Raw genomic sequence first — 24,361 nt, forward strand, 5'->3', positions numbered from 1 at the left:
GGGACAGCCGTGCCTTGGGCTGAGTTTCTGTTGTGGAAAACGAGTTCTGTGACCCTTCAGACGGATCTGTGAAACTGGAGCACAGAAAGCGTTTCCCGAAGGATGAGCAGGGAGAATCTGCACAAAGATCTCTGTCTCTCCCTCTCAGGCAGATCTGAAAGAGCTGTACCAGGGGTTTTGCCGAGGAAACAGGTGTAGGAATCACGTTATAAATGAGGTTTGCCCTTTAAAAGCAGCAGAGCGGGAGTTTGGGAATGGACTGCAGCTGGATGTTGAGGAACAGAGAAAATCCAGCCAACTCCGGCTTGTTGTCAACAAATTAATTCAGTGGTTTCAGTCCACCTCTTGAGAAAAGCAATTAAAAAGGCCAAATCCCTGCTCCTAATTGCATCCCCCTTTCCCTCCCAAGTTCCCCTGTTTTGGAGTTCATTCCCAGCGAGCTCAGCCGAGGTGCCAGAACAAACCCAGCCTGAAGAAGGGGTTCCTCCTCTGCATATCTGTCCTAAGCAAAGCAGGGCCAGATTTAGACTCCGAGGACTTTCCCTGGAGCCAGGGCTTTCTCTGATGCTTTCCCAAAGGGCTGCATTTCAATGAGGAGCCTGCACACAAACAAATTTATGCAATCAGCCTGTCCCTAGGACAGAGCAGGGAGACTTCAAAAGGGGAAGGCCAGGGCAGAACGGGCTCAGCTCCAGTGTCAGGCGAGGCAGGTACAAGGGCAGCCCTGATTTCCAGCCAGGGGAGGCTCAAGAGATGAAAAGCAGATGCAAGAATTAGGCTGATGCCCCGGGGCGATGGGGAGAAGAGAGAGTGAAATCTGAATTGATCCCCAGAGGGGAGAAGGAAGCAGGATGTGAACCTCCCCTTGAGAGGAGGGCAAAACAGGACTGGGATGGAAATGTGGAGGGCAGACTGAAACCCGAGCTACCCACGGGGGGGGAAAAGCCAAGCAGGAACAGCGATGACATCCAGGGAGCACATGAGATTAGGGGGAGGTGGGAACACGGGGAGGAATGAAAAGCTCTGAGAGAGATCCCCGGGGGGGAGGAAAGCCCTGGTGGAGCGAAATTAAATGTGCAGGGAGTTTTGCATCGCAGATATTAATAACAAACTACCCAGCGAGCTGGGCCCTTCTCTGCACCTTCAAAAGGACGGAGGGGAGGAAGAACTTGTCTGTGGTTGAGCACAAGACGATGAATCAGAGGATGGGAGTCCATAACCCGGCAGGGAGCAGGCCCCTGGATTTCAATAGAGCCCAATGTCCACGGGCAACTGTCCCATGAAGCATCCCCTGATGGCAGCTGCAATCACAGCGCTCAGCAGCTTTGGGAAGAGGCAGGCTGTGTCTGCAGGACACCTCCCCACCTTCCAGAGGCACCAAGGGATGCTAAAGCCATTAGCAAAGAGCCCTGAGACGTGTGGGTGGAAGGTACCAAACGAGGTCAGGGTGTTCATTAATGGCACTGAAAAGGAGCCACCAGGGATTTCACAGCTCGGGTGCAGCTTTGCCCGCTTGGAATTTCTCACACGGGGTGCCTACGGGACATCAGCCGAGATAACTCACCCTGGTGCCTCAAAGCAATGCTGGATATCCCACACAAAGCTCGAAAATCAAAGTGTCTTTGAGCAAGGACTGTCAGATGTGAGCAGAGCAGGGAGAGGAGCTGGGCAAGGAGGTCCTGAGGGAAGGGAACACCTTCAGCACCTCCTGAGAGAACAGGGCAGCAACACACAGGACTCTTGACCTGGTTTTAGAAAGGAGGAATTGTTCTGCAGACCCAGCTGGGAGTGCTGAACAATTCCTCCTTTCTAAAACTTTCTCCAAGACTTTCTAGGAAGCCTGTTAGAAATCTCTCTCCTCACTGCATCCCCTGACTGGTGTAAAGCAAAGACCAGGAGTAAAGAACCAACAGCAGAACTGAAGCTGGGCCCTGCTCAGGAACCTCAGTGCCTGCTGCCTTAAACCTTGCCAGATCTCCCAGCCAGATCACCTTCAGACTGATGGGACTGGTGATAATGACAGCTTTGATAAACAAATGGCAGCCTGTCCTGCAAGGGTCAGGAATGAAAAGTGCCTGGCACATTTGGATAGGGAGCAGGGGCAGATCCTGCCCGGCTCTGCTCACACAAAAACCTGTCAGCTTTGTTTCAGGAGGGATGTTTTCCCTCCCAGCTCTGGAGAGGAGCTCTCATTCCCTCCTCTGGAAGGAGGAGAGCTGATCCTGCATTCCTCCCTGGACCAAGAAGGTCCTGCCATCACTCCCCTGCTGGGAAAGCGCTCCTGGCTTCAGCAGCTGTGCATCCTCCTCCTCCAGCTGCGGATGCACATCGCTGTGAGCTGGGCTCAACCCTCACACCGCTCACACAAGCCCTGGCACTTCCCAGAGCCCTCAGCCCTCCATCCTGTGTGTATTCCAGCAGGCAGCATTCTCCCAGGGCTCAGCTCCAGACACCTGGCTCTCCAGAGCAGCTACAAAAACAAACAATCCGGTATTTCCTAAAGGCTGAGCGGGGAATTAAAACCCAACCAGGCCTGGGGAGAACCGCAGCACCTGGGCAGGAAAATCTCCCGTTCCAGCGCTCCCAGCCCTTGTCCTGCTCCCTTTGGAGGCAAACTGGCCTTGGATTTTACCAGGAGAAGGCAGAGGCAACACTCAGATGTGTCCCTGCCACGCTCTGGCCACCATCCCAACCCCACAGCAGGCAGATGTCCCTGTGCAGGCTGCCAGCAGCCAAGGTGAAAGTTTATTACCGTGCCTTTGCATTTCCCTGGCCATAAACAGGAAACAAGCAGCATTAGACTCGCTAAATAAAAAAAAAAAAAAGCCAAACCAGATAGGCAAGGCTGAAGATGCTGCTTTTTTCCATCCACACCCTTTCCCCTCTCATTCACATACAAATTACTGTTGCATCCAGGTGGGAGGAGAGTTTGAAGAAGGGAGGGAAAGGAGAAGAGGGGGAGAGAGAGAGAGAAGAAATGTTTGCCAAATAGGCTGAGGGATCAGAGGCAGCTTTCTCATAAAACGCAGGGCTGACCCACAAACTGCTCGAAAACCTCAAACTCCGCCAGAGTTTCCCTCCCCGGCCGTTTGCAGGGTGAGAGCAGCTCCGGCAGGGAGCTGGGAGGCAGAAGGGGTCTAACCAGGTCACTCCACCCTTCCCATCCCGCCTGGAGCGCAGCACGGGAGGCAGGGGAGCAGACCTGAAATGTAGGCCATCTACAAAGGCTGGGGGAGAGGCTTAAAACGAGGTGAGATTTATGATCTTCAAAGTGATTAGAGCCCAGCGCTCCAAATAAAGGCAAAGAGAGCTCCTGCAGTCGGTTTGGAGTTGGGTTTCAAACCATCCTGCCCTGGCTTCGGGTTTGAGAACTTGAATTGCAAGCTAACGAAAAAGGGAGGAAAAAAAAAACCAAACCAACCTCAAACCCCAAACCAAATTAAAAAACCCACCAACCTCCACCCCTAATGAAAGAGCATGGCACCTGATTTTACGTGAAAACACTTTGATTTTCCCCAGCTCTCCTCTCTTCCTTTTTTTTTCTCATTTCAGTCATTTGAAATCTATTTGCTGAATTGAGGATGAATTCACCAGCAGCTGAGGTCAACCCTAAATGTGAGTGTGGAGCCCGTGTGCGCTCGGGCTCCTGCTCATTTGAGAGAATAATTTAAAATAATAATCATTATTTTAAATAACAATGCTTTCAAATAGTAATTATTATTTTAAATAATAATGATTTAAAATCACTCTGCCCATGGCTTTGGGAGGACCAAGAGAGGGAGACAAAGAGCCACTTGCACAGGCGTGTGTCCACTCAGGGCCTGTTACATCCCCATCCCTGGCATCACTGCACACCCCTTGGGTGGACTCTGGGCAATCAGAGCAGATTAGAAATAAAACAAAATTATAAAATGAGCTCATTCAGAGCCCTTTGCTGTTTAAACCTTGCTAAATCCCCCAGCTAAGTTGGGCTATTCAGTCACACAGCCAAGCTGGAATGAACAAATCGGATTTTGTGGCGCCGTTTTGGTGGGAGGAGAAAAATAAAAGTGGAAATGCTGCCTAAAAAAAAATCCAAAAAAAGAAAATCATAAATCCACAATTTGTTTTTTTAAGAGGAGGATATTTCTACTGCCTGGCATCACTCAGGGGAATACAGAGGATGGTGGGTCAGATCAGCTGGGGTGTAAATCAGCGTTGCTCCACCAACTCTCCTCGATCAGCCCCAGCCCAGCTCCAGCTCCTTGGTGTTGCCATAGGAGAAGTTTGCAGCAGGGAATGATCTCCTGCTCCTTTCTATCTGCAAGGAATTTCCTTTTATCCCCCCGGGGAGCAGATTGGATTCTTCTCCAAACTCCTGCTCCTTTCTATCTGCAAGGAATTTCCTTTTATCCCCCCGAGGAGCAGGTTGGATTCTTCCCCGGGCGTGTGGAGAGTGAGCCCGTGCTCTGGGCTGCAGATACAGGGCTTTTTGTTTGCAGCTGGAGATTCCAGGATCCTGGAAGATGGCTGAGCGTGTCAGGACACCTTTGATAGGAAAGGGAGACCCACCCAGAGCTGGAGCAGCCAAAGCAAACAACCCAACAGCAGCCTGGCTGACATTTGTCACGGGGAGAGCCACCAAGGGGAGCTTGAGGGACAAAAAGCCGCGTGGAGAAGGTGAAGCTGCCCAGAGCTGCTCACTGGGAGCCTTTGGAAAGCCTTGGAGCCCTCGGATTTGGGGAATGCATGATGGAAGGGGACAGGCTGCTGTGCCAACGTCGGCCTCAAGTGTGTCCCTGGAGTTACAGCCCCTTGTGCATTCCTGGCTGCAGCTCGCAGCCCCGCTGGGGCCCTGCAGCAGGGCAGCGTTTCCTCCCCAGACTCCTCTGTCCCTTGCCAGGGCTCAGTCCAGCTCTGCTGGCCACAGCTCTGGGCCCCAAGAGCATTTCCCTAAAACCTCACAATGCTTTGGGCTGGAAGGAACCTTAACGTTCATCCCATTCCACCTTCCAGGGACACCTTCCACTATCCCAGGCTGCTCCAGCCTGGCCTTGGACACTTCCATGGGCACCCTGTGCCTCCGCAGCCTGCCAGCAGTGTCCAGTGTCTGCACAGATCCAAGGGCTCCAGAGGGCTGCCACCTCCTCACGGGACACTCAGGGATTTTTAGGAAGATGTGCAGGCACTCACTGAGCCGGGGAATGCTTTCAGCTGGACAAAGGGGGGAGAAGAGCACACACACAGCAGGGATGTGGCCCCTCAGCTGCTCTTTTGGGGTTTGCTTGCCCCACACTTTTACCCGCTGTCCCTTTCCCTGCTGCCTTGCAGACAGGAATTTCACCTGTGCACTCCAAGACCTCAAACCACCTCGTTTTTAGTGACGCTCCTGAGCCAGCCCCTTGTCCCTGCACACCGCAGAGCTGCCAGTGCCACTGTCACAGCACTGGGGCTGTGACAATTTGGGAGAAATTCATACCCCTGCCACCATGACTGAGGTGCTTTCTGTTTTTATAAATAACAATGTAATATTCTTTTTTAAAAACCCCACAAGCAAATGGTCATTTAAAGGAACTCTGCAATTAGCTGAACTTCTATGAATTAGGGAGAGGGAAACCAGAGGTGCAATCTGTCATTGGATCCCACAAGGGGAACTGGGAAGAAGTTCTGTGGTCGGTTTAATGGCACCTTCTGACCTCACAGGGTTTTTTTATCTCTTTGCAGGAGCTGCAGCATGATGAGCAAGTGAAAAAAAAAAACCAGCCAGAAAGGAGGAGAACACCTGGCAAGCCAGGGAGCATCTTACCTGCCTGTTAAAATCCAGCCCATTCTGTTCATTCCCTACAACGAAACAAAGAGAAAAAACATCTCAGTATTAATGACAACATTGGTGGGAGCTCTCCTGGACTTGGAACACACATGAACAAAAAAAAAAAAAAACTGGCCCTGGGAGAGCCAGAGGAGGAAGAAGGTGCAGAAATGGAAGGAAGAAGGCTTCCTGCAGTGTTTAGGTGGTGCCAGCCTTTGCTGAGGGATAATAAAAGTGTTCCTGCCTGGGAGATAACCCGGCCAAGGGTGAGGGAGATTCCAGCAGAGGTGAGCTGGAGGACATCACAAATCCCCAGGAAATCCAGGTCTGGCAGTGGACAAGGGCAGCAAACAGGTGACCAGGGCTGCTGCTCACCCCGGGACCTTCAGGAACCCGCGTGGCACCGGGGAATTACGGGATATCTGGAGGAACACAGGGTGCCGTGGGGTTGTGCTCAAGAGGCGTCTCCTTGATTCCAAAAAGAGATTGGCAGGCACAGGGGGAAGAAATCAGACAGGTTTCAGCCTGAAGGTACCGCACAGGCCCTCACTCATTCCCCTTTGATGATAAACATCCCCCCCTCCACCATCACACCTGCCAAATTCATCAAGAACATCACAGGGCCAAGGTTGCGCTCTCCGCGGAGCCGAACGCTTTAAGGGATTCCACGAAGCTCTCGAGCTGCACAGGCAACCCCAAGACACCCCTTGGCCTTTGCAACGCATTCCCCAAGCCATTCCCTGCCAGTGCAGCCCGGTCTGTGATCAAGAGCCTGGAATTGTTCACATCCCACCGGCACGAGCCCCCAGGCCTCCTGCTCCTGCTGGTTTTTTCCAGGAGAACGTTCCCCATGCAGCAGAGCCCGTGATCTGATCAAGCTCCGACACATTCGTGTTTTCCAGCAGTTCGGGGTTCCTGCAAAGAGCTGGAGAGTGCTTGGGAGGAGGCTGTGCAGGCAGGAGGGAAAATCCAGCTCTCCCATGGACTTTCCTCCACTGAACAAGCCTTTCTCCTATCCCAGCACATTTTTTTAATTTTTTTTTTTCCATGCACAGAGTATTCCCAGGTGAATCAGCGTGGATCCTGAGGGGGAGTGTGCTTGGTACAATTATCCACGGATGGCAAAACACTGGAGAGTCAGGGATAACAGAGCAGCTTCGTGGCTGCTCTCTGCTGTCTAGAAACAGCCCTGGAGATTTAATCTGTGACATTCAAAAGGCACTGACTGTGGAAACTGAGCTGTGGACTGTGCTATTGAGCAGGGCCATGGCAGAACGAGCTTGTCAATTTGCCCCCTCAAATTGACATCTCCTCACCCTCTGCACCTCAACCAGCTCTCAGCTTTTCCTCCAATTTGAGATCTCCTCACCCTCTGCAACCCAACCAGCTCTCAGCTTTTCCTCCAATTTGAGATCTCCATCTCCTCACCATCCACACCCCAACCAGCTCTGAGCTTTCCCCTCTTGATTTGAGATCTCCATCTCCTCACCCTCTATACCCCAACCAGCTCTGAGCTTTTCCCCCAATTTGAGCTCTTCATCTCCTCACCCTCTGCGCCTCAACCAGCTCTGAGCTTTTCCTCCAATTTGAGATCTCCATCTCCTCACCATCCACACCCCAACCAGCTCTGAACTTTTCCCCCAATTTGAGCTCTTCATTTCCTCAACCCTCTGCACCCCAACTAGCTCTGAGCTTTTCCCCCAATTTGAGATCTCCATCTCCTCACCCTCTGCACCCCAACCATCTCTGAACTTTTCTCCCAATTTGAGATCTCCATCTCCTCACCCTCTGCAGCCCAACCAGCTCTGTGTTTTCCCCCAGCCTGGCTGCATTTCTGCCCTGCTCTTCCTTCCTCCCTCCCTCCCAGCCTGCTGTCTCCCAGCTTTTTCCCTCCCCAATCTCAGCCCTTTATCTCTTCCCCCTCTGTGTAATTCCCTCCTTCCAACCCCCTCTGCTCCCTGTCCAGCTCTCTCCAGCTGCTCCCTCCCCACCAATGGGGTTCATTCATTGCCTTCCAGCTCCTTTCCAGCCCCAAAAGCCAAGGAGGGCACATGCAGCGATGGGAATGCTGATAGCGCTAATGGATGATCACAATCAGCATCCCCACACCTGAGCAGGACCGCGGGAGCATCTTCAAGGCCTGCAGTTTCTCCCTTTGAAACCCCCACGGGCTCTGTGTGTGTGTGTGTGTGTGTGGAGGGGTGGTTGATGCGATCTGGAGGCAGCAGCTGAAGGGAGGCAAAGCCAGGAGGGAAGGAGGAAATAAAAGCTCCCAGCTGCTAAAATAGAACAGGAAGGAAAAGGTAATCTCCCGGTTTCTTGGAGACAGGAGCTTCGCTGGTGATGAGGCAAGATTCAAAGGGCTGCAGGGGAATCCCTGGGTCTCAGTGACGATGGCTGAGTCACCACCGTTCACCCCAAAACTTGGAAGCCGAGAGGCAGAGCTGGAACAGAGCCTCCCTGCACAGCCCCACATCCTCCAGCACGGCCTTTCCCCTCCTCTGCCTCCTCCCTGCCTCCACAGGCAGGTCCAGCTGCCACACTGGCGCCTTTCCTTTGTCCCTTCCTCTCCTGCCAGTCAGACACAGCATCCTCCACATCCCTGCGGATCAACTGAGGGGGTTTGGGAGCACCCCAGCCAGGAATTCTGTGCCAACTGAGCAAATATTCCTGGAGCCTGGCACTAAGAGAGTGTGAGGGAGCTGCCCGGGGCTGCCTGGGCAGACAGCAGGAGCAGGAGGCACCTCCAGAGGCCATTCCTGCCCCTATCTGAGCCGCCCATCTCCCTGCAGGAATGGCCCTCTGGAGATGACTATTCCTCCTGGCTGACTCCAAAGGGACCCAGGGGCAACCAGCTCCGCCTCAGATGTCCAAGAAGGAGAGATTTAAAACTGGGAGGGGTGATTTCTGCTCCCAGTGGTTATGTAAATTGGAGCTGGATACACAAATCTCTGCAGGACCAACGAGTGTTTGGGCAGATTCATTTGCAAACAAATCTTGCCCCCCCCCCTTTTTTTTTTTCTTTTCTTGTTTCAGTAAATGTTAATTTTAAGTGATTGCAGCTTGGAGCCAAGGTTTGGGTGTGATAGGGATAACAGCTCTCCTCTTTCAGTTGAACTGTAACTTTCCTACAAATGCTTTATAAAAATAGCCTCAGTTTCCTCCCAGTTTCTGTCAACATCAGGACTCACACTGCAGTAGTCATTCCTCTCCTTAAAGGAACGAGCTGTTCAAACAATCTGCACTTAAGATTTAATCTTTTCTAGCTCCAGGAGATAAAAAGGAAGAAAAGTGTAAGTGGCAGCAGATTCTCTCCGCTGCTGCAAACTGCCAGAACTCCGCTCACATTAATGGAGCTTCAGCCCAGCCAACAACTTGATTTTTGCTGCAACGAGCCAGACACAAGCGGGATCCAGAACCTCTGGGATCTGCTGGATCACAGTCCTCTCCTTCCTGAAATTCCAGGAGGCTGGGGAAGCCCTGGGATTTCAATCTGCTCAGAGCCCCTACAATTCCCAGCTGCTCGCCCATCACCGAGGTTTCCCCCTGCCCTTCCCGGGCCTTTGGAAAAGCAGTGATAAGCTCGGCTGGCTCCCCCAGCCCGGCAGCCCAGGGTTGTGCTGCTCGCCTTGGTTCACCTGGCAGCTGTTTTGCATAAACCTGGCATCAGATCTGGTGCGAGTTTGCCTGGGGAGGTTTCTCTGGGGATGGGAGCAGCGCAGCAGTTCCGGGCAGCTTTTCCCCCCCTGGAAAAGCCAAAGGATCCACGGGGAGCAGAGCTGCAGAGCCAGTCCAGCCCGCGAGGATAAAAGCACCTTAATGGGGGGAAAAGTCAAATCAGGGTGGCCTTCATCTTCACACGGGCAGGTGACACCTGCAGGGAGTGACACTTCTCACCTGGCCACACCGACAGCTCTGCTCTGAGCTCACCCCAACGCTCAGGAGGGGCAGGGGCATGAGGAGGTGATCCCAGCCTCCAGCAGGAGCTGGGGAATTCCTGCAGGGAATCAGTTTGGTGCGGCACATTCGGGAGGGGAACGGGGGAGCAGTGCCAGGCACACACACACCAGGCAGGGGGCTCGGATGGCTGAAATTTGGAGGTGCCTGTTGCTCCGGGCTCCCTTTGCAGCCATGCAGAGGAGGCAGGAGCTTCCAGAGGGCAACTCCTCTCTCGCCCCCGAGACAGATGGCACAGGGATGAATCACCCTCTGGAGATGCCTGTTCCCATCAGGGACTGCCTGGGGTGAGCAGGTCAGGCTGCAGCCTCCGAAGATCCAATATCTAAAATTAAGATTCATCTCCCCCATCCTGGAGAGTTTTGCACTGCAGCTGATGAAGCCACGGGAGATTGGCTGGGTGCAGGGTGCCTTTCAAAGGGCGTATTTCTGATAAACTCACTCCTTCAAATCTCTCCCCTCAGACAAGGTGTGAAGTGAAGAGATGCCCAAGGTAGAGAAAAGAGTGGCAATTGCTGTGACTGTAACCAGTACGTGCCCCACAAGCTGTCAATGAAGCCAAACGCTCACCTGCACTGAAGGAATGAGCAAAACAAGATATTCAGCACCAAAATCCCCTCAGCATTCCCACTGACTTTGGAAATTCAGGCAAAATAAAACAAGGCATGGCCTTCATGCTGCTGTCCCAGCAGCCACAGCAGCGACTCCCCCAGGGCCAGCAGGAGGCCCTGAGTGCTGGCAGCTCCCTTGGGTCACCTTTTCCCCACGGAGTGACCACCCCTGATCCCCCCAGCTGCTCCCACCAGCACTGAGGGGAGCAGGAACTGCAGCTGGGCTGGTTCCAGTCAGTTCCCTGCATTCCCACATGCCCTGCCTGGGATGCTTGGTGCTCCCGAGGCGCTTAAAAAGTGATTTTTTTTAAGTGTGAGCAGGATGGGGGTGGGTTTTCAGACAGCCAGGGTTGCAGTTTTAATCTGAACTCTTTGCTCCTGAGACACAAAAACCCCAAACCATGGGGAGCATCTCCATGGGAAAGCCAAGGCTGGTGAGCAAAAAGTGAATCTTGTGCTGACTCAGGCAGCTCCAGACTCCAGGGGAAGCTTTCACTGAACACTCCAGTGCCTCATTTGGCTGGGCAGCCCTGGGTTACAGAAATGCCTTCAGAGAAATCCCATCCCCGGGTCCCTCTGCAGCCCCTTTGTGTGGGGCAGGGGAGCAGGACACGAGTGTGGGAGACCTGGGCACCTTCCAGCAGGAAACCCGAGGGCAGCAGTTGTTCCCACGGAAAACATTTCACCTGCAGGTGCTGGGAGAGGGCAAGTCTCTTCTGCGAGACCAGAGGCAAGAGGCAGATCAGACCAGCTCTTCCTTTGCCCCTCGAATTCAAGTCAAACCAGCCTTTTGTTCCCCTTTTCCCCTCCCCATCCTTTTTTATCCTCTTCCATAATGGGATGTTTAAGAAAAAAAAGAAAGAAAAAAAAAAAAAAAAAAAGAAGAAAAAAAATAAATAAAATAAAATAACCCAACCTCAAACCCTAATCACCTTCATTTGAATTTCAAATATCCCCCTCCTGGCCTCCCCCACGCCCCAACTGACTCGGAGCTGGGAATATGGAAATTTCTCCTGCTTGCCTTAAATGTGGCTGTGCTATGAAAATCATCAGCCTTATGCAAATCCCCAGCAGCCCCAATTGCCATAGCAACCAGCTGTTTCCAGCCCAACTGCTGCAGCTTTCATTTACCCGGGCCTTGTCCTGGGGCTGTGCATGGCTGCGGGGGGAAGAGACCAGAGAGATCCTGGAGGCTTTGAGGGGAGTTTCAGCAGGGAGAGCCAGCCTTGGGGAGCAAAGGCGTAGCCCAGCCCTGAGCTCAGCGTGGGGCTGGGAGAGGCCAAGTTTCCTCAAAAGACTTTGGCCCTGGCAAGCTGCTTGTGAGCCCCAAATGAGGAGGGAACAACAAAAGGCAGAAGGGGAAAAAAAAAAAAAAAAAAAAAAAAAAAAAAAAAAAAAAAGCTCCCAGAAAGAAAAAAAAAATTAAAATAATAATAATAATAATAGTTTTAAAACCCAGCTGGGGCTGAGCAGCCCCCAGCCCAATGTGCCAGCCCTTACCTCCGCTAGATCCTTTCACCTCAGTTAGGGGCTGCCACAAGAGGCCAGAACCCCCAAACTTTATCCCAGCGTGATCCATCACCTTCCAAAGAGACTCTGCCCCATGGGATGCCCCAAACAGCCTCATTCCCAGAGGCCAGAAGAGGTCAGGGCCCTGTGCTGCCCACCCCGGGGCGCAGCAGCACCTGCAGACTCCTCTCACCCCCCAGAAAGGTGCAGAAGAGAGCAGCACTCTCACCTGAACTCAGTGTGCGGCACGGGCAGACTGAGGCAAAGTCTCTGATTTTCCACCTGCCCGTGAACACACGGGTTTCATGCAAACTGCAGCGGCGCTGGGAGGGGATTGGGCTGGGCTGGAGGTGCTGGTGTCCAGTTTCAGAGCTGCCCCGGCTCTGGGCTGGCTGTCCCGTGGAAGGTGCGTGGGGCTCACACCTTGGCACAGGCTGAAGATGAAGAATGGCACCCACAGGGATGGATGTGACAAGGGACACCCAGGAGACACTCACAGCCCCCTCAGCGCTCGGTTTTGCTGGGGTTTAAAGGGTTTTCTTGAGGTCTTTCCTACCCCCCGAGAGAAGATTGCTGCATTAGTGCTCTCCACTGGGGAGATGAGGGCAGAACTCACGGGAGTGTGAGGGGCAGCTCCAACCTCTGCTCTGTGTGACCCAGGAATGGCTGGGGCTGGGTCAGGGGAGGTTTGGGATGGAGCTCAGGGAAAGGTTGGATACCAGTGGCACTGCCCAGCTCTCCAGGGAATGGGCACAGCCCCAAGGCTGCCAGAGCTCCAGGAGGGGTTGGACACTGCTCTGAGGCACAGGGTGGGATTTTGGGGTGTCTGAGCAGGGCCAGGAGCTGCCCTGGATGATCCTGTGGGATCCTAAAGCACTCAGAACAGTTAGCCCAGCTGCAAAGGAGGTATGACCCTGCTCCCGTGGCCACCAAGAGCCCAGAGCTCCAGCAGCCCAGCCACTCTCCTGCCCCATCCCCTCCAGCTCCTGGGCTCAGCCACAGCATCACAGAGTTCACAGAACCACCGGGGTGGGAGAGACCTTCAGGATCATCGAGTCCAGCCCAGCCCTGACACCTCAACTAAACCCTGGGCCCACATCCAGTGTGTCCTCAAACACACACAGGGATGGTGACTCCACCACTGCCCGGGCAGAGCATCCCAGTGCTTTATCACATTTTCAGTAAAAATCTCTTTCATAACATCCAATCCAAATTTCCCTTGGCACAGCCAATCCCCCAGACCCTCCCCAATTCAAATAATTGATCACTCTTTCTGTAAAAAACCTTATTTCTTGACAACTGACTTAAACTTCTCTTGGCACAGCCAATTCCCCAATCCCAAGAGCCACCAAAGCCCTTCCAAATTCTAAAGCCCTTCCAAATTCCAATATTTCATCACATTTTCAGCAAAAATCTTTTTCCTAATATAGAATTCAAACTTCCCTCAGCACAGCCAATCCCCCATCCCAAGAGCCACCCCAACCCTCCCCAATTCCAGTACTTTATCACTCTTTTCTTAAAAATCTTTTTCCTAACATCCAGTTTAAACTTCCCTCGGCACAGCCAATCTCCCATCCCAAGAACCATCCAAACCCGCCTGAACTCCAGTACTTCATCACCTTTTCAGTAAAAAACTTCTTCCTAATTTCCAACCCAACCTTCCCTCGGCGCACCCCATCCCAGACCCTCCCCAATTCCGATACTTCATCGCTTTTTCAGTAAATGACTTTTCCCGAACATGCAATTTCAACTTCTCTTGGCGCAGCCAATCCCCCACGCCAGGAGCCACCCCAGGGCTGCAGGGCTGTCCTCTAGGGCACCTTTGGGGTCCTGTAGGGCACCTCTGGGGTCCCATAGGACATCTTTGGGGTTCCATAGGGCACCTCTGGGGTCCCGTAGAACACCTCTGGGGTCCTCTAGGGCACCTTTGGGGTCCCATAGGGCACCTCTGGGGTCCCATAGGGCACCTCTGGGGTCCCGTAGGACACCTCTGGTGTCCCATAGGACATCTTTGGGGTCTTGTAGGGCACCTCTGGGGTCCCGTAGGGCACCTTTGAGATCCCGTAGGGCACCTTTAGGGTCCTGTAGGGCACCTTTGAGGTCCTGTAGGGCACCTCTGGGGTCCTGTAGGGCACTTTTTGGGTCCTGTAGGACACCTTTGGGGTCCCGTAGGGCACCTTTGGGGTCCCGTAGAACACCTCTGGGGTCCCATAGGGCACCTTTGGGGTCCCGTAGGACACCTTTGGGGTCCCGTAGGACACCTCTGGGGTCCCATAGGGCACCTTTGGGGTCCCGTAGAACACCTCTGGGTCCTGTAGGACACCTTTGGGGTCCCGTAGGGCTCCTCTGGGTTTCTGTAGGACACCTTTGGGGTCCTGTAGGGCACCTTTGAGGTCCTGTAGGGCACCTCTGGGGTCCCGTAGGGCAACTCTGGGGTCCCGTAGGGCTCCTCTGGGGTCCCATAGGGCACTTTTGGGGTCCCACAGGACACCCCACATCCCCCCCCAGCACACCCCAGCCCGCTGGCAGGGCTGGGCTCCCCGGGTTACAGGGTGGGGAGGGAAGATGCCGGCGCTGCCTGCAGCTATTCCCTTCCCCGTGCTTGTGTTTGAAGCGCTTCCCTATCGCCCTTTTGGTGGAAAAAGTTTGGCTTCCCCCCCGTAGCCTCAACAGATGAAATCAAAGGGAAGTAGCTCGGCTTGGTGTAACCTGTTTTGATGGAGGAGATAAGCGGGGAACAAGTGTCTGACACAAACAAACAGACAGACAGGGGCAAGTCCCACCTCAGCGTTCTGTTGCATCAGATACCGAGGGCTTTAGATAAACCACAAGAAGGGGGAGATCTCTGCCCCGGGGGCTGCAGGACCAGGGGCGACACTCGGCACTGCCAAGCCCCCACAGTTCCCATCAAAAAAATCAGCTGGCATGGCTTTCATCAGTTTAAAAAAGATGAAAAGAGCTCGGAGCCAAGCAGAAAACTCGCTGCTCTTCGTTACCCCCCATGGAGGCTCGCTGGGAGCCCGGCCCCAGTGCCAAGGCTGGAATCACGCAGGGAAAGGGGAAAAAGGACCCTAAAAGCAGAGGGATAATCCCTGATCAACCCGCCCCGCATCCCCGGGGTGATGGGGAAGGCAAACCAACCCTCGCGGTGCCCCTCACTCGCACGATGAAAATAAAATTCCGAGGTGAATTAAGGGAAGGATTCGTGTTCGCAGGGTTGGGCGGTGAGAACCCTCAGAGATCATGTCTTTTTAAAAGAATGGTTTGTAAATGGCATCGTTTCACTGTAACCGGCAGATTTGGGATCACAAAACCACAAGTTTCTGGAGAATATATATATATATATATATTAAAGCCCTGAAACATTTTCTATGAAATTGGATGAAAAAAAAAAAAAAAAAAAAGGAAAGAAAAAAAGAAAAAAAAAAGGCGCTGAGCCTTCCAAACCTCCTACGAAAGGTGAACGGTTTTAATAATCTTCTCCAAAAAAGAAAAACCCCCCACAATTATTTCAAACGCTTTCAAAGTGGAACAATGCCCCAAATTACCCCCTTTTTTCCCCCCCCCTCCATCTTCTAAGCCTGGAATTGGCGGAGATATGAAAGGATGAAATTATTCTTCTGCTGCTGACACTTCCCATCAGATCTTTAGGCATCAGTTTTAGATCAAGGGCTTGGTTTACAAAAGCATTTTGGTGCTTAATTCCACTTTTTTTTTTTTTTTTCTCAAGTTTTTGGAGCCAGCCCGCATTTTTTTTGGTGATGAAAAACCTTTGGCTACCTGCACCTCGGAGGATTTCTAGCTCTAATATTGTTAATTTGGGTAAAAGACCTCTCTTTTGGCGGCGGCGAGGGGGGGGAGAGCGGAACGAGGTTCTTGGGATTGCCTTAATTCGGTAGGAAACGGGAAATTCAATTAATGACTCATCAGAAAACACACGGAGCCTTTTCCCACATGAAGCAGGTAACCAAAACACGCCGCTATTAGGGAGCTGCAGTAAATATTCCTCGAACAAAGCCTGCAAAGGAGCACCAAAACTTCCCGGGAAGCTCGGCACAAAGAGAGTTTTGTTGATTATAAACAGAAAAGGGCTGAAAGAGGCGAGGGAACTCGGGGAAGGAGCCGAGAGGGTTTGGGTGAAACACCCGGAGCTGCATCTTGGATGGGTGAGTGAGGGGGTGATGCCACCACCCCTCGAGGGTCCTACAAGGTGTCCCCAAGGGTGACACTCTCAGGAGGGGCTGGCCTTGCTGCTGGGGACTCTCCCCCAAAAGCTCTGCAGTGCGTCCTTTCCCAGAAGAACCCGAACAGACCAAAAAAGACCCCCCCAAAAAACCCCCCAAAACCCAAAAAACCCCCCCAAAAACCATAAAAACCACCACCAACAAAAAAAATTCCCCCCAAAATAATCACCAGGACAGCCTCAAAAAACAACAACCAAAAAAAAAAAAAACCAAAAAACCCCAAAAGCCATTTAAACAGGTTTCTTTTTTGTGCCACTCTGTGCAAATGAAGGCGATTTACTCGTCCTGATTTCCCTGCTTGATTTGAAGGCTCCGAGAGTGAACTTTTTTTTTTGGTTGGTTTTGTTTTGTTATTTTCAAACAAATCGACTCCGCTGCTCTGCTTTCTTTTCCCAATTACCACTAAAAAGAGGCGCTGCAGCTCACGCTAATGGCTGTCTGGGATGCTTAAGCTGGAAAATCAAAAATAAAATAAAAACTCCCCCGTATTTTATCCAACCAAATGTGCTGCCAGCTTCTGCCTTAACACTTCTGACTCTGACAGCAGCAGCCAGAACCTTCCACTACTTAATAACAGCCAATACCAGAATTAAAGCCCCTTTTTATTTAATCTTGATTAATCCTGTCGCCCGTCAATGAGTGCCAAATATTTCAGGGGGTTGCAGTTCCCCATTTAAGGCCTTGTAACAGCTCCCAGGTTTGGGGTTTTTTTGGGGTTTTTTGGAGGAGCCTGGGGAGTGTTTGTTGGGGATGTGTTTGTTGCTCGTTTATCCCAAATCCCAACTTGGGGTGATTTGAGAGCCCCGAGCAGGAGCTGAGCTGGGCAAAGTCAATCAGAGTTCATGGATGTGAAGAGAAACAGATTTTTATCTCCATTTGAGATTATGGCAAATAACCCAGTTTAACAGCCAAGAGCACAGAGGATTTCTAAATCAAGGGTTAGTCCTTCTAAAACCTGGAATTCTCTTGCTACTCAAAATCTCTTTTTTTCCCCTCCTAAGTTATCTCCAATTTTCCAAGAGGAAAATCATTCCATGCAAAGTTTCCCTTGGCCCAAGCTTGGGGCTCTTCATTGCTCAGAGAATTTTTGATCCTTCTACATTGTCTCCACCAGCTTTTGTTTCGAAAGGCGTTGATTTCTAAGCCTATAGCTTTTAATAACCTTCATTTGCTGTACCCAGTGGGAGCTAAAATGATTTCTTATTGCTGCTCATTTGCCTAAAAAGGGATGTGACCGTGGCCCCGTGGGAGATTACAGGGCTCGGGCCTTCTATTCAAATCTCACCAAAACACAAACCTGATTTTTCGGCTGCCTGTTACACCTCGTGGTGGGCAAAGCTGGCAGGAATGAGCACTCACAACATCCTTGTCACCTTCACAGGGTCACCTGGCAGGAATCAGTCACCTGTCACCTTCAGGAGGTCACCTGGCAGGAGTCAGTGCTCACACCATCCCTGTCACCTCACAGGGTCATCTGGCAGGAATCAGTGCTCACACCATCCCTGTCATTGTCACAGGATCACCTGGCAGGAATCAGTGCTCACACCATCCCTGTCATTGTCACAGGGTCACCTGGCAGGAATCAGTGCTCACACCATCCCTGTCACCTTCACAGGGTCACCTGGCAGGAATCAGTGCTAACACAATCCCTGTCACCTCACAGGGGGTCACCTGGCAGGAATCAGTGCTCACACCATCCCTGCCATTGTCACACGATCACTCTGTACCCTTCCAAATCCAAGGACTGTCTCCGTGGAGGAGCTGGAGCCCGCCCAGGGTCAGGCGTGAGCTGAGAAACCCAATCACGCCTCTCCATCCCTTTCTGCTGGAACTCCCCAACTGGATTTGATGACTCCCAAAGTCCCTCCCATTTTTTCCCCGCACACACAGAGCCCAGAAAAGGCTGTTTTCCCTAAGGAAAAGCTCCTGGCACAACCCGAGCTGGGAGCACCAGGGCTGTTCCATCCAGAGCCATTATCGCTGTGGCAGAGGCGGGAGCGAATTTCCATGTCAAACCCACTGAGGACATCAGGGAGGCGCTCAGGGATTCGCTGCTGTCCCACAGGAGGGATCTTGCATCGCCGATCAAGATACCAACGCAATCCTAGCCCGGAGCGCATTCCTGATCAACTCCCAGGCTGCAACAGCAGCAACAGGAGCCGAGGAAAAAAAAAAAAAAAAAGCACGGGAGAAACTTCCAGCACCCACATTCTCCTTTTTTTTTTTTTTTTTTTTTTTTTTTTTTAATTTAATTTTTCTTTTTCTTTTCTTTCTCCTCCATCTCCTGCCCGTGCCAGCGCAGACCCTCCTTACCTGGCTCCACCTGGTCGGGTTCGTGCCGGGTGTCTGTGGAATCTGCAGCATCCCCGCTCATCTTCATCTCTGCAAAAAAAAAAAACCAAGGAGGCACAACTGATTTTAATAACAGGTCACAGTCCCAGGCAACAGGCACATGTGGCTCCCACTAAACAGCACAAATGAATGTGTGTAATTATAATAAACCATCAGACTTTCAAATTTCTGATTCCTCAACATCCAGGCACTAGAATATTCATCAGCTCTGAGGATGCACTTTCCCTCCTGTTGCTCTTTGCAGCCCCCCGCTCCTTCACTCCTGTTCCGTCTCCTTTGCTGTGGGGTTTCACCCTGCCCATCCCTCCTCAGCCCCGGGATAAAGGCTGGATTCAGGAGCTCCCCAGGCCTGGTCAGGCTTCCCAAACCTGCTGTGGTGGTCTGGCTGTGGCAGCACCCTCCCACACCTGCAGAGCTGCCGAGTCCCTCCAGCATCCTCCCAAAGCCTTTCTCCCTGTCCTTCAAATGGCTCAAACCCAACTCGGTTTTTTTTTTCCCCTGCTGCCTCTGCCTGCACTTTATTTCTCCTCTCTTCTGTCCCTCGCAGATGTTCACAACCCCCAAAATCACACCCAAGGTTCTGCCTTGCCCCAAAGTGATGTCCCCAACCCCCGTCCTCACCCACGCCAAGAAATGTGTCATTTACCCTTGAAGTGATGACTGCCACCACAGCCGGGGCCACTTTCTCCTTCGGGGACAGCTGCAAGAAAAGGTGGCAATGGTCAGCTTCACCGCGGGCTGCTCGTCCCCTGCCTAAAAAGAGGCCAAGGCCACCGAGGTGGGACAAAGGGGGGGAAATACCTATTCAAATTCAGATGGACACCCCCTCAGCTTTGCCGCCCTTTCCACAGGGAATTTTAACTATTTCCAGACTAGTTGGGGATTTGGGGGGGGAGCGGTGAAGCAAAGAAAAAGAAAAAAAAAATTAAAAAAAAAAAAAAGAAAGAATTTTTTTTTTTTTTTTTTTTTTTTTTTTTTATTGGAGTGATTTGCATGTGCTTCCTGCAGCCAATCCCGGCCACAGACTCTTCCCATTTGCATCGGGGAATAACAACCGCGGCCGAGCGGGGCCGGTGTTTGCTGTGGTTTCGCCGGGGCAGGGAAGGCAGGTGGAAGCCACCTAAAAGCATCATGCAAACCCCTTTTTTCCTCTTCCCCGTAGCCACCTTTTGTTATTCCCGAACGGATGAGAGCAGCCCCGTTGGATTTTTATTTTGTTTGGGTTTTTTTTATCCCCGTTTCCCTCTTTTGCTCGCCCCAAGACAGGCAGGGCTTTGTGTGTCTGCAGGTTTTCTTTTCCCCACATTCAAAGTCTTCCCCCTCCGCGTGCAAACAGCAGATAATCTGCCTTTTTTTTTTTTCTATTTTTTTTTTTTTTGGCCAGGATTTCGTAGCTTTGATCAAGTTGAAAGTCTGAAACTTTCTCCAGCAAATGAATAAAGGTAGAAAGAAAAAAAAAAAAAAATCAGGATTTTATAGCAGAGCACAGAAACTTTCACATACTTCAGAAACTTCCTTCCCTTAAATTATATTAAAGAGTGAGGGGAGGAGGGGGGGGAAAGGAGGGAGAAAAGAGTTGTGGGATTTTTTTATTCTTTTCCCCCCTTCAAATAAACCCTCTGCAATTAAGACATGAACGTTTAGTGGGGCTTCTAAGCATTTCTACTGCAGGAAGAGTAATTACCATCAGCCATAAACATCTTTTTGTCTTGTACCACTGCCAAGGGACCCTAACTTAGGCAATCTACAAAGCACAAAGTTTTGCTGGCTGCCAAAAAAATATTAAAAAAAAAAAAAAAAAAAAAAAAGGCAGCAAGTTCTCATAAAATAGAGGAAGGGAAAAATAATCTAAAAGCCTGCAGAAGTTTGGTGCTTGGTTTGGTGAGAAAGCTTGAAAACTTGTTTAAAAAAAAAAATTAGGGAAAGAAAATATCTAATTCCTAAGATGGTGAGAGCTGGAATGATTCAGAGCTGAGGGAGGACAGACACAAAAAGAGAGAAGGAAAAATTCACATCCTGCAGGAGTGACCCCACACCCCTCTGCCATTAAAAACTGAGGGAAGGAGGAGCGGCTGCTGCACCTTGATTGCATATCACATGTTATCCACCAGGTAAATCCCCTCCTCCTGCAGTTGGGAGATAAGGAGATGCCCTGGGATTCCCATGCACAGGAATTTTATTTTCAGCCAGATTCAAATCTCCCCTGTAAACGTGCACAAGTTGTTAGAGTTGGAATATCTTGTAGGGGAAAAAAAATAAAAATAAGCAGGAAGAAAAGGGAATCTCTGCCTGCTGATCTGAGAGGTTTAAGGTTTAGGGCAGATTTTGGATCCTTATGGACAACAGAGCAGCACCAGAACTCTCTAAGGGGTCTTTGAGAACAAGGAGCAGACACACAGAGCAATTCCTTTCTAATCTAATTGTACCCAACACCTTTTTATGGACACTCCAGACCCTTCCTCTACAACCAGAGCCAGGCAAACCCAGCTTTGACCCCTGCTCCATCCTCAAAACCACCACCAGACAGGGCAGGCTGTGAGTCCAGCTCCTTCCACACAGCTTTGCCAGCTTAGCAATACACACAGGAGAAAAAAAAACAAAACGACAAAAAACCCAAAAAAACCAACAACCCCAAAACCTCTCTGGGAAAAATAACCCGGCTTAGGACAGCCTAACTCTTAACCACAGCCCTATTAGGAGCCGCCACTGTGGCCTGGGCCATATTAAAAATGTGCTGCTCTGCCCCAGATCCCAAAGTGAGCTGGGGGTAGGGGCAGCCTGGGTGGTTCAGGCAGACCAAAGGAGCTCTGCCCGTGCAGACGCTTCTCCGGGGATGGATCTGCATCTCTATTTGTACCGAAACAAACGGTGTCAGCAACTCGAGCCTTTCCCAAGGCCTCATTCCCCCGTAGCTGTTGGGGCGCGGGTGAGAGGCTGAGCCGGCTCTGATGGCTTTAAAAGCAGAATCTCATGGTGGAGGAGGCGGGAGCTCGGCTTGGCTGTGAGCATCACCTGGAGTTTGCTGGGCTTGAGGTGCCTGAGCCCCTCGGGAGGCTGCAGAGAGGTGAAACAGCCAAAATGCCCGGTGAAGGGGTGGTGGCAGCCACCAGGGAATGTCTCAGCAGAGGGGACAGTGTGTGGAGCCTGGGCAGCCCCCCGGAGCTGTGTCTTCTCCTAAAACCATCCGAGTTGGAAAAGACCTCCAAGATAAAATCTGGGGTTAAACTTGAGCACAGCTCTGCAAGGAGCTTGTTACAGAGGGAGGGACCCCAAAACTGAACTGCTTTTTGTACAGGGGTGAAAAAAACCTCCCTCCCACCTGTGCTGGGCTCCTTTCCCTGCAGAAAGGCTCCTCCAAGCTCCGGCCTTTCTGGCAGCACGGGGGGATGATGTGGGGAGTGGGAGCACCGCACACACCCACAGCCCCAAATCCAGCCTGGGGGCGATGCCAGCGGCTGTGGCAGAGGGCACGGTATCGATCTGGGGAATCTCCTGGTGAAGAAAGAGTCGCCCACAAGGCCGGCAGAGGGGTGGAGGGGTGGGTTGGAGCCTGCGGGGGACGCGTCCCCAAGAGACACCAACACGAGCACACCCAGAGCAGGTGCTCCGACCTGTCGGGCTCACAGCCCGAGCCAAGACCACGAGCCTCCCTCTTTGGCAGCCTCTCCTCGTGGCCAGGGCTCCCCAGCCCGCTCAGGCTGGCCACAGAGGCATCGCAGAGCCCTGGAGAGGTTGGGACACGGCCGTGGAGCAAAGGCTTTGGCCACCTCTGTCACGCCACTGGCACTGGGTGAAGTGGTGGCATTGCTGCGCTCGCCCTGCGGGCCTGTCTGCGAGCCCAAAGCCCACGGGCTGGGCTTGTGGAGGGGCTGCCAGCCCTGGGCACAGCCCCGAGGTGTGCCCGGAACAGCCCATGCCAGGGAACGAGCCGGGCAGAGTGATGGATGCATCCTCCCCTGGCCCCAGCGGAGCGTTTTGTGCTGCACAAAGCCCAAAAGTCCCTAAGGGGCACGTGGCTCCTGTATCCCCAAATCCTGTCCCGGCCAGGACGGGGCTGTCGGCGTCTGGCTGCCACCACTGCTCCAATTCCAGCTCCGTGTTCCCGTTGTGCTGCCCCTGGGCTGGAGCCGAGGCTGAGCTCGGGCAGGGCGAGCCGGGGCTGGGCACGGCTCCGGGGGATGGGGCAGGGAATGCTCCTATTCCCGGGACAGGGAATGCTCCGGTTCCTGGGACAGGGAACACTCCGGTTCTTGAAGCAGGGAGTGCTCCTGTTCCTGGGACAGGGAATGCTCCGGTTCCTGGGGCAGGGAACACTCCGGTTCCCGGGATAGGGAATGCTCCGGTTCCTGGGACAGGGAATACTCCCGTTCTTGGAACAGGGAACACTCCGGTTCCCCGGACAGGGAATGCTCCTGTTCCTGGGACAGAGAATGCTCCGGTTCCCCGGACAGGGAATGCTCCTGTTCCTGGGACAGAGAATGCTCCGGTTCCCCGGACAGGGAATGCTCCTGTTCCCGGGGCAGGGAATGCTCCTGTTCCCAGGACAGGGAATGCTCCTGTTCCCAGGACAGGGAATGCTCCTATTCCTGGGACAGGGGCTGCTCCTGTTCCCAGCTCGCTGCAGGGCTGCTCGGAGGGGATGTGAGGGCGCCTGAGCTGCAGCTCCGGATCAGCCCCCTGGAAGGAGTCCCTGAGTATCGCTGTTCATTCATTCCTGACTCAACCCAGCCTCCCTCGGAGCTCCCTCCTCATTCATTTCTCCCTCCTTTTCCCTCTTCGCCGTGAACTTTTCTCCTTTCAGCCCGTGTCCCATCTCCCTCTCGCACACCTCCCCTCCACCCCTGCCGCATCCCTCGGCGGATTTATCCCTTCTCCCTCCTCCCAGCGTTATCCCAATGACAGGAGGCTCTGCTCAGGCACTAAATCCTCATTTTCCAGGCACCCAAAGAGCCCTGTGCGCTGCTCCGTGACCCCGGCTGGGGCTGGCAGCGGCAGCGCTGCTCCCACATTGCGGGCACGGCTTGGCAGCCCCCTAAACAGCTCAGGGCAGCATCCATCCCCCGGCAGGAACGTGGGCGCTTCACCCCAGAGGCAGGAAAAGAAGTGAAGAAAGGAGCGAGGAAAGGTCAGAGCGAGCCCGTTCTCGTGCCCCGGCCGCACGGCGCGCTCCGTGCCCCTTTACCTGCGTGCACCGACTCCAGGTTCACCATCCTGCCGCCGGGGGGAAATCCGCGGTGTGCCCAGCCTCCTGCCGTCAGCCCCAGGTTGCCAGGGGCTGCCAGTTTGTCCTCCCTCCTCTGCCACCCGCTGCCTCTCGAAGCGGCCGTGGGTCCGCCGCCGAAGGGACCTAGAGCTCCATTGCCTGTTGCCATGCAGGGCCAGGTGAGCATGCGGCGCGGTGCCACGCCTCGCCCCACCTCCGGCTCCCTCGGGTGCCCTGACACCCAGCAGCCTGGCGTCAGGCCCATGCAAACGCTGCCATTTGCATATTAGTAACTCGGGAATGGATGGATGAGTCCCTGCAGCGCTGCCAGGCTGCGGGGTGGGGTGGGAAGGAGGGCAGGAAAGGGAAGGAGCGGAGCTCTCCGCCCGCCCTCGGTCCGCAGCACCTGCCCCAAAGCCCTCCTGTCCCCCCTTCGGGCACCTCCGGCCGGGCAGCGCCTCCAGGGAAGGTGTCGGAGTGGAGGGACAGCGCTTTTTGGCCACTCTGGTACTCCTGGCTGCTGCCGTGGCATTGGGGATGTGCCCTCTCAGCCCCGGGTGAAGCTCGATGCTGAGCGAAACGAGCAGGAAAAGGAAAGTTAAAAGCATCAAAGAAAGCTGGCGGTGAAGAGCAAGGCTCGGGCTGGCACATGGAGACCCTGCTCTCCTCACACGTGCTCCATCTCTGTCCCCTGAGG

The 24,361-nt window shown here is 52.9% G+C and overlaps 1 protein-coding gene across 1 annotated transcript in view; it reads right to left on the minus strand.

Annotated features, from left to right (window-relative positions):
* Positions 1 to 23,929, minus strand: part of POU2F3 (POU class 2 homeobox 3) — a 44,464-nt gene extending 20,535 nt beyond the window's left edge. Inside the window, exons 1-4 of the mRNA XM_066334604.1 lie at positions 23,644 to 23,929; positions 19,108 to 19,161; positions 18,423 to 18,491; positions 5,786 to 5,820 (exon numbers count right to left, since the gene is read on the minus strand). Of these exons, the coding sequence (XP_066190701.1) occupies positions 5,786 to 5,820; positions 18,423 to 18,491; positions 19,108 to 19,161; positions 23,644 to 23,929 (444 nt within the window). The remainder of the gene's footprint in view (positions 1 to 5,785; positions 5,821 to 18,422; positions 18,492 to 19,107; positions 19,162 to 23,643) is intronic.
* Positions 23,930 to 24,361: the final 432 nt, after the last annotated feature.

Source organism: Sylvia atricapilla, chromosome 23 (genome assembly GCF_009819655.1).
Source record: "Sylvia atricapilla isolate bSylAtr1 chromosome 23, bSylAtr1.pri, whole genome shotgun sequence".
In the NCBI taxonomy this organism is placed as follows: Eukaryota; Metazoa; Chordata; class Aves; order Passeriformes; family Sylviidae; genus Sylvia; species Sylvia atricapilla.